General features: G+C 30.7%; 1 protein-coding gene across 1 annotated transcript; it reads left to right on the top strand.

The window, feature by feature from the left end:
- Positions 1 to 2,963: 2,963 nt before the first annotated feature.
- On the top strand, positions 2,964 to 4,585 carry LOC133192632 (DNL-type zinc finger protein-like). Its single transcript, XM_061328629.1, has 2 exons — positions 2,964 to 3,380; positions 4,459 to 4,585. Exons 1-2 carry the CDS (start codon positions 2,989 to 2,991, stop codon positions 4,574 to 4,576), a joined length of 510 nt encoding a protein of 169 aa, XP_061184613.1. The 5' UTR covers positions 2,964 to 2,988; the 3' UTR covers positions 4,577 to 4,585.
- Positions 4,586 to 10,358: the final 5,773 nt, after the last annotated feature.

Below are 10,358 nucleotides of genomic sequence, written 5' to 3'. Positions count from 1 at the left end.
TTCACGTGTTGATCATGATGATGATACCCTGGATCTATTGTCGGCCTCATCATGACATAGATTCACAGATGACGAGCATCACAAAACGTGAAATGTCGAGAAAATAAGTTGCCTCAAAACGAAATTTAATGCCAATTTTTCTCTTTTTTAATAATCCGGAAACTTGTATCGAGTTACTTTAAACATTACACTCCTACTTTAGGGTGCACTTATTGTATAAACTTTTTTTTTATAAATTCATGTATAAATATAGCTTGTTAAAAATGACCAAAAAATTGAATGCATAATGTAAAACATTTTTCTAATTTTTTTTATCCATAAGTTTTATGCATGCTATCAATAAAAAGTTATTCGATCGAGACAATAAAAATATTACATCTCATTTCCCCATCTGCACTTCCTAACACAACCACAAATAGATGGGCCGCTGCTGCGGCCGATAATAAAAGAATGGAAAAACATTAACAATGATTGATTTCTATTGATAAGTTTAAAAGTTGAATTTCAATAAAATTTTTATATCGAGAGAACTATCTTTTTTATCCTTCCTTTTAACATATATTTGTAATCTCTTCAGTTTATTTTATGAACTATAGATATATGTTAATAATGATATTTTCATTTAATCTGATATGTCAAAATATACCCCCCTTCTCCCTTGGGAATTTAAAATTCACCAGACTTCAGAGAAGTCTTCTTAAATATTCACCTTAAAATTTCAAAAATATTTCTTGAAAATACGTGCCATCCATATAAATATTGTTGATAGATAATTGTAATCCTTCAGAAAGTATACTACAAAAGTGTTCAATATTTTGATTTACTATGAAAATTTTGATAGTTTAATGACAATGACCTATGTAGACTACATGTATATTGAATTTCGTTTAGTTTAAGAGAAAACATGTTTGAAACACAGAATAAATTATCAAATCTGATGCCCACCTCCCATGTTAATTGAATAGCTCAGTGAAACTTGAAATACATTCTATACATTATACCTTTTCCTTTCACAGACAAAGAAAAAAACTGGTAATGGGATGGAGGTTTTCTTGAGAAAAAAAAAATCAGAAATCAGTATGGCTGTATAACTCGCAGAAATAAATCATGCTTGTACCTGTATCCTTCCTTAAATCTATATCCGTATAATCTCAAGAATTTTTATTTCAACTATATGGATTATAAAAAATAGTTAGCTAGCCTAAGTACATGTACCATTAGCATTTCAAAAAAACACGATACAGTGGCTTGTACCACGACTCCCACTTGAGGAAAAAGAAACAAAAATAGTAGTTGTGGTTTTTATTTTTATTAATAGTCATTTTGACTTAGATTTATATTGACTGTAACTTTTACGATAAATATTATACATTAAGACTGGGTTCGAGGACAATATGCGTCAAGTCTGACCCAAGAACCAAACTGTTTGCCTGAAGCCGCTAGGCTAAAGGCAAACGGTTTGGTTCGAGGGGTCGACAAAATGCATTTTGCCCGAGAACTCAGAAAATGAATGTATTTTTTTACGTTTTACTTTTTTATTATTTTTGTGCTGGTTTTCCTGTTTGCAATAATTAATAAGATCTAACTGATTCCTTCCATAACAAAAATGTCACAGCGGTCCAGCATCTCATCGACAGGTCCAATATCTCACTCAGCGGTCTAACGACCAACATATTGGACAACAATGGACCGCTCAGTAACACTTTTGAAATGTTAGACTTTTTAGGTTTAGATTTATAAAGGAAGTGGTTTTTAAAGGTATTACAATATTCATGGTTGTCTTACTATCCGTGGATTTTTTTTCTTTCCTTTAACTATAATAATGCTATCATAATATTTTTTAAAAAAAATAACTAAAGACAAACACAACTTAGTTTTATTTATGTCTTTAATGATATTATACCAGGCGACACATGCCTTGCATGGAACACTTTAGTTTTAAACAGTTCTGGCATTTGTAATATAATGCCATTATGGTATCAAACTTGTTTAATGTAAATTGGATTATTGCAACGTCAAACATTCAGAAGATTTATGTGGGATGGTGATCTTCATCATCTTCAAGAGAAAAATTGTTACAGAGTTTTTAAAACCAACTTTGAGGTTGAAATATGTATGCCAATGTTTCGCGTATCAGGTATATTTTGGACAAAAAAGTTTTACAATTTAGAACAACAATCCATCATTCATCTCCCGATGAAAAGCAGGAGGGCCATATTTAATGTACTCCATGATACCAGTGCAATGCCTTATGTAATTTGTGTAAAGAATTTTAAGTCAAAATTTTTACTTTAATCTGCTTTCCTAATACACATACATGTACTTGTTCCAATGTTTTCTTCTTTACAGAGAGAAAAAAAAAATGAACTTCTGACTCTAAGATGACTTTTTGACGGAGGACTTAAAAATGTGCAGCATAATCAACTATGAACATATGACATCAATGACTTAATTTTGGTTATACTTACTTCATTCAATGATTAAGTTACAAAACTTTGCACGTGTGAGTATGCTGGCAACATTATTTTCTACAAAATAATACATTGTCTTATTTGATTTCTGTGTCCTCAAGTTATAATTGATTAATTTTATTAATTTGAATATCTTTTCATTTTTACATGAGCAAAATTGCACTATTTAGAAACTCTCAGTAGAATTTGACTTGTGTTTATCTACATCCACCTGTAAAATAAGAATTTTCGGAAAAGACTACATTATTTAGATGGACTATTTATTTTCAAAAATTAACATTTACAAAAAATTCCTCACGGATATTTTTCTTTACTTTCCCCCAAAAGATCTCTTTACTAGCTTAAACTTAACTTTTTAGACAATTTTTTTATGATATTATTCTGATGGAAATATTTCCTTCTCAAATTGCTCTGTTTGTGTGATCGGGATCGACATTCAAATAATTGAAAAGTGAAAGTAGCTTAAATTTTGCGTATTCATGACGGTGTTGTACAGTTGAGTTGTCGAGTTGATGAAATGAATAGGAATCTTCTTTTAATTGCGTCAAGAACATTTCTTCCAAGGAAAAACTTTTATCGCCAGTTTTCTCCTATTACCAATTATACAAATGTGTCGACCATACAACGTACTTGTATCAATCGTCTCAGACCTGTTCCTTCAATTGAATGTTCACGAAATTTCTTCGCAAGATGGATGTCGTCAGACAGCACAGACTCAAACACACCCTTAGGACAATTAAAACAGTTAATGGCAATACAATTTACTTGTAAAGTGTGTGATAGAAGGACTTCTAAAACATTTTCTAGGACTGCATACACTAAAGGTGTTGTTATCATTAAGTGTGAGGGATGTCAGAACAATCACCTCATTGCTGACAATATTGGCTGGTTCAAGCATGTCAAAGGAAGGTAAAATTCAGGATTTTGGCAAAAAGAATAATCTTTCTTGAAACATATTTAACTCACTTAATCCTGTTTAGATTAGGGACCTATATACTAGACAAGTATATAGGTCCCTGTTTAGAATAATGTAACTGTGCCTGGTGACAGGCCCTCGTCACAGTTACACATGTAGAATGCCACCCATATACCACAGGGGATCGTCACGACTTATTTGTGTTCTTTTAATTTGATCACTCCTATACTATAAAATCCACAAGGGAAGAATCAAAACAGAGAATTTTTGCTACCTCACATTTTCTTTTGTTTCGTTTTAATTTTTCTTGAGTGTAACAGTTAACACTCTAAGATAATCAATCGATCAGGGAAAGATCGTAGTTTTTAAAAATACTTGTGAACTGTACGCAAGGAAACTTTTATTAAGCTTTTTAGAACAGGACACTTTCCTCTACCAATATGGCAGTTTAATTTTGGTAGTAGATAACTCTTGATTTTGAAGTATTTCATCCTTTGAAAGGGAACTTTGAGTATAAGTTGAATTAACAGTTGTAGAATTAAAATCATGCAAATATAATATAAAACATGATGCATGATGAGCCCTATCAAAACAAATTTTTCATGTAGTCTTTCTAATTCTTTTATCACTTTTGGTCAACTGAAAACGGAAAGATATATAGTTCTAATTTTATAATTTAATTTTCTTATGCTTTGCTTTTTTAATATACATGTATATCTAAAACTTTTTCCCCTCTGCCAGTTTTTCCCATCACATCCTGTAGAAATTTTCCACTGTCTGAAATTTTCACTACTGGAAGCAACTCATATTCAGCTGGGATGAGAACATAAGAGAATTTTAAAATTTACATAATATAAACAAATTTTAAGCCTTACAGGTACACTTTAAGCATCCTATTTATAAATTGTTTATTTTTTGAAAATTTGTGCTTATGAAATTGATAACTTTTTGTTAACTGCACCTTTTACATTTTAGCTAGTTTCACTAAGAGTAAGAATGCCAATCCAAAACAATTTCTGTACTTAAAATATATTTTTAGTCTTACATGTACCGCCTTTGATTTACTTTCAGAAATATAGAGGAAATCTTGGCAGAAAAAGGAGAAGAGGTTAAAAGATATTTGGAAGATGGATCTCTGGAAATTGAAATGGACAACAAAAGTGATTTGTCTGCTAAAAATAAAACATAAAATCTTGAATGTTTTTTTTTTTTTCATGTCATCTTTTTTTTTTTTTCATGTCATCTGGGTCTTTTAAATTTGTTCGTGATGTATATTTCAAGTTCATTTTTTTTCTTAATAAGAATGCAGTTTCTGCAATTACAAATGAAGAGTAAATTTTCACTTAGTTCTGATGTAACTGGGTACGTTCTGAAGCAGGCCCGTAGGAAGCAGATCCAGTTTTTTTTTTCGGGGGGGGGGGGGGGGGGGGGGGGTACAGCCATGCATTTTCAGTTGACAGTTGAGGGACACTACCAGAAAGAACAAGGTTCACTTAGGGCCTTTTTTGGCCCTGTGAATTTCTGAAAAACTGAAACTGCTTAGTTTTAGTTGACAATGCATTAAATTTCATTTAGACATTTGGTGATTGCAAATCTACCAAAAATGACGTAATTTTCTGGCTAGTCAATGCATTATGACGTCATGAAATGCGTCATTTTCCTCATATCCTGAACAATTCCACAAAAACAGCCAATTTTTAAAGATATTTTTCGATATTTAATATAGAGCGCAATCTCTGATCTAAAATATGCAATTATTTACTGATAGAACCGTTTCTGAGAATTGCAAAACATGTCTTATTTTTTAGATCAGAGGTGCGCTCATATTATTTTTCTTCTCTGAAAGTATTTAAATATACCTGTCTTCCTTAAAATTCAAGAATTTTTCTTCTCTGAAAGTATTTAAATATACCTGTCTTCCTTAAAATTCAAGAAGATTGCAATTCCATAAAGCTTGTTTTCCAAGACCTTCACTTTAAGGAGAAAAAAATTTAATAGGAAATGAAAGCACTAAGTCTCTACTTTATCTTGATGTTTAAAATGGAACATAAGGTATTAGTCAATAAATTGGTATATCCACAGGGCCATTTTATGCATAAAGTGAACCTACTTCTTTCCCGACAAGCAAAAAAAAAAAAGGTCATCAGGCGTTTTAATTGAGGGGCACAAGCATATAGTATCTATGTTTACTATAGTAGTCTATATATCGGCAAAATTAGGGGGGGGGGGCGCCCCCCCCCCCCCCCGATTTTACGGCCATGTGAAGTATGGTCATGTCTGAGAATTCCTGGTTATAAATGACATGACATATTTTTTTAATGATTTTTTGTGCTCTTCATTATTCCCAAAATTACTTTGAAATAAGTTCATGAGTAAGTAAGTAAATGGTTTATTATAGTGACATGTGTTACGTACAATTACATGTACAACAGCAAAAATACAAATAAGATGAATTTAAACACCCGGCCCATCGGGCCTATAAGTCACTTTTAACAATATAACATTTAATAAGAATACAGTGATATTGCGTTTATTATATATAATAGACTGTAAGTATATGCTGAGTATATGAATTTTCCGGTTTGTCTTGGGAAATTTACTGAAAGAAATATGGTTTTGTCTAAATCTGACATATTGATATCTATTGAAGTTGGTTTAAATCCAATACTGGTAAAAAATATTGCTCTAAAATTTGAATATGATGTGCAAAATAGCCCGATGTTCTCATTATGTTAAATTTTCCCTATGCTGTACTAATTATTAATTTGCAAACCTTTTGACCAGAATAAATAGGTTATTAGAAAATCAGACGATTTCTTGGTATTTCCTGATAACACACAAGTTATAACGATAATTGATTTGAAAATGTGTTTTCGTTTCATCTTTTTTATTTTGACGTATTGAAAGAATTGTGGCCCATAATAATATCATGACGCCAGGAATGCCACTAATTATGTGAAAAAAAGTGTTAATGTTAAGATTTCCTTAATGAAAAATTATTGAAGATTTTGAATGGTCCAGAAAGTATGATTGATTTAGTGAATATCCTATCTAGCTTACTACCAGGAAACACGACATTTTGTGTATAACGAAGGAAAAACACTTAATAAAGTTGGAATTCTTGACGCCATAAAAAAGAATTGAATTTCTAACAAAACACTTCTTATCAAGTTTATGACCAAGTATAACTAATGTTTAACAATAACTGTTATATTTCGTGTAGGTATGTTCCATTCAGCAGTTGTTTATTTGTAAATCTAATAAAATGTACGTCATCTATACAGTTGTTTTTGGTTTGTTTTGCGTGTACCTGTACCAGAAATACCGGAAAATCTGTATATTTATGCACGGGATTTACTTTTGAAATTATTCTTAAAGGGTTGAAAGTATTCAAGTCATAAAAACCAAAGTCATCAGTTTTTCTCGCTTGCAAAGTAATTATTTGAAGAAAAAAATGCCTTTCATCCTTTTTCTTTTTTTTTAATTCATAACGAGATGATTTTAATCTACAGAACACATTAAATATTGCGGTTCGAATTTTTCTGCTGATAGTTTCCTTAATGTGAATATTCATACCTTTTGCGTCTTATTTTTTTCTCTCCTTGGAAATCAACAGTACCAGAAAATTATATTTAATTTTTTGAAGACGCAAATATTCTACGTTTGACAACCTTAGGAATTCTAGAACCATTGAATTTCTGGCACATTGAACTTATCTTGGTGGGAGTCGGCTATACGCAAGTAAAATTGATCACGAAAAACAAGTTGACACAAATTGAAATGTCCAAAAGTACAAGAATTAATATAAAAACATTGTTTTGGAGTGCAACTGACATCGGTGTCTTGGAATTTTAATTAGTTCAATAAAACTTATTAGGAGCAGTCACTGGCCTCTTAAGATGGTGATAAATGGTTAAGAGTGTCATATGTCCCTCTTTAATGAAAACATTTCAAGCCCAAAATATTGACAGGCTGGAGAGTGTATTCTTAAATCACAGGATGTGGTAGGTGAAGGACCCTCTCTACACCAGTGCAAAATGTTTTTTGGACATTGAGAAAAATATATTGTATAAAGGTGTTAATATTGAGCTTATCTATTTAATTTTCACTATATGGTACCTGGCATTTACCCCCAGGAAAAATGTTTAAACACAACACAGTATCAGTGAATAGAAATCACTTTCGTTTACTTCCATAGAGAAAATACATGTAAATAACATGTTCAGTTAATTTATCTTGGCCTTTTAAAATGTTAAGAATACCTAAATTGATTACAAATTGAGTAATTTACTGTAAATTTCTATTTTTTAGAATTTAGATCTAAGGGCAGATCACTTTAACTGCAGAAAAATACCATAGAATCAGAACTCTTTAATGTACAGTGTAGAGAGGGTTTTTAATTGTAAATTTATACATGTATTTGCACACATTTAGATTGAAACTCTTTAGATACTTGTAATTGTTAACATGGCGAAAAATTCTTACAATTCTCAAAAATAGATTGAAATATTAGGTTATAATTCATTTTTAACCGTTTTCTGTAGAAAAAATCCGGTTATTGAAATGATGAAAATGGCGGACAGGCGGCTGCCAATTTGTCCTGATAACTCCTCCTACAGAATTTACATGTAACAATTATTTGAATTCGGTATATCGAATTAAATTTGTTATTACAGATTTGTTAAATTCGTTATTACGAATTTGAAATCTTTAAAGGCAGATTAAATTCATTTAAATGATTTCCAACATTTGTTTTCACAAATTGAATACGTATAAACGAATTTTTAAACATGTTATAACTAATTAAATGCGTTTGATTGAATTCTTAAGGAAGCCTATCAAAAATATTTTTGAATTCGATGTAACGAATAGTCGAATTCGTTATAACGAATTTAATTCGTTATAACAATTTTTGAATTCGATATAACGAATTCAAAAATTTGTTTTAACAGACTAAATTTGTTTAAACAAATTCTAGAACTTGTTATAATAGCAAATTAAATTCGTTTAAAAAAATTTTTAAAATTTGTTATTACAGATTAAATTCGTCAAATCAAATCCAAGAATTAGGGCCCATAGAAAAATATATTGTATGAATAGAATGTCGCCTATTACCTAGATCATTTCTATTAGCGTTTCGTCTCGTGTCTATGAGGTTAAAGGAGAACTGTTAATTGTTTACGTGTAACAAACCAAGCAAAGCAACTACCTTGTGTTTAACATGAACACTTTGGGTCAAAATGCTTTGACTGCAACATACACAATGACATGTAGCTGCCAAGTGACTTAGGTGGTACTCAACATTTTTTTTCTCTTACGCTGGGATTTGGCTATACAAAAATATGTTCTTTGTTGACGTTGTAGAATCTACTTCTGGCACAACTTTTAAAAATGATATTTATTTACGACAACTTAGAAAACTTCAAGTATCAATGTTTTAGAGCAGAATTTAACATAATGTGCATCCAAAAGGGTGTATTAGGTCAGTATTTTATCTATCTCCCTACAATCACAACGTCAACAATATCATTTAAACAATACAAATTGAATATTGTGTATCTAAAAACTCTTTTGCAAAGTTGGGCCAGTCCAAGTTTTTTCTATGTTTAGCGTCCGCGTTGCGCCTTGTTTTTAGAAACCCCATAACAGAAAAAAAAACAACAAAAAAACAAAATCAGGAGTCCTGAAATTGAACATTTTGGTCGAAATCTTTGAATTCTGACAAACTCTCTAAATATTTGTGTATAATATGTCATTTTAGGTGTATTTTAAGCATTTAATACCTCGATTTTGCTAAAGAATAGATCTTTGTTCTAGAAAAATAGATTAATGAAATCAAACCGTTTGAATGACGTCATTTTTATGACTTTTAAGTCTCTGTTTTATTTTTGGGCTTGTGTGTTTTTTTGCGAATAGGTAGTTAGGTTTTTGAAAGATGGGTGGAAGCTAAACAGAGAAAAAAATTGGAATGGCCTTGTGGGAAAAAATCAAGCTAGAGAAAGAATACATTGTTAAATATTTGTCATGTCACTCAAAATTGGATTTAAAAATTCTATAATTAATACTTCTTGAAGATGGGTTTAAAATGACCTTGTTTCTATGGTAACTCTAACTGCACATAAAAATAAAATCTTAAAAAATAAAAAAAATATTCTTTTGATAATAACACAACCGAATTTAGTCAACATAAAATTAAAACAAGATTTGAAATATTTTGAATTGTGTTCAAATTCTTTAATGTTTTATTTTACTTGGTTGAATTACAAGAAGCATAAAGTAGAATGACCTGTGTTTGACCTTTAATGGCGGTACACTATCAGTAAACATCAAGATGGATGATATTAGCTTAATTAATTCTTCTCCCAAAATCAGTTCCGTATTGTCAAGGTGCATAATGTTTTATTATCGCTATCTGTCTTCGTCTGCTGTTGTAAAGATCGGGAAAATTTAGGTGAATAAAAATTGTGTAACTCCAAATACAACACTATTTAGAGCATTCTAATAAATTGATTAAGAAGTACTTTTTTAATAATTCCAATCTTGAACTCTACAACATCTACAAAGAAACCCTGACTTAGTCAATATATTGAGAAATTATGAATAATTTATGCATCACAGTACACTTAATTTACTTTTTTGATGATGAAAATCTTTAATAGTAATGCTCTTTAAACACTTTATGCTAGGTTTTCCGCCAGAAAATCCAGTTTAGCTATAGAGGACTGATCAAGAACTATATTTTCGTATTTTTTTCCTTATCATTGGGAATGCTGCTGCCGTAACTTACAGTTTATATACAATTTCGGCATATACTGATTTCAATTTTTTTTAAGGGAGAGGGTCTGTCTGTAATATTTTACCTCGAACTCTGTTTATAAAAAAAGCTCGATTGACTCATATTTCGCGATTAAAAATATTTTAAGTCATTAAAACGAGACAACTATCTGATTGTAATTAATTTTAGCTATTTT

This window comes from Saccostrea echinata, unplaced genomic scaffold (assembly GCF_033153115.1).
Source record: "Saccostrea echinata isolate AGI-Se365-2 ecotype Australia unplaced genomic scaffold, CSIRO_AGI_Sech_v1 ptg000025l, whole genome shotgun sequence".
Taxonomy (NCBI): domain Eukaryota; kingdom Metazoa; phylum Mollusca; class Bivalvia; order Ostreida; family Ostreidae; genus Saccostrea; species Saccostrea echinata.
This window is presented reverse-complemented; position numbering and strand designations above follow the sequence as displayed.

Bases quoted from the DNA above. Each gene is read 5' to 3' on its own strand.
- LOC133192632 (XM_061328629.1), top strand. From the start codon at position 2,989: ATGAATAGGAATCTTCTTTTAATTGCGTCAAGAACATTTCTTCCAAGG. The intron at 3,381-4,458 runs GTAAAATTCAGG...ATTTACTTTCAG, and splicing joins TTCAAGCATGTCAAAGGAAG to AAATATAGAGGAAATCTTGG.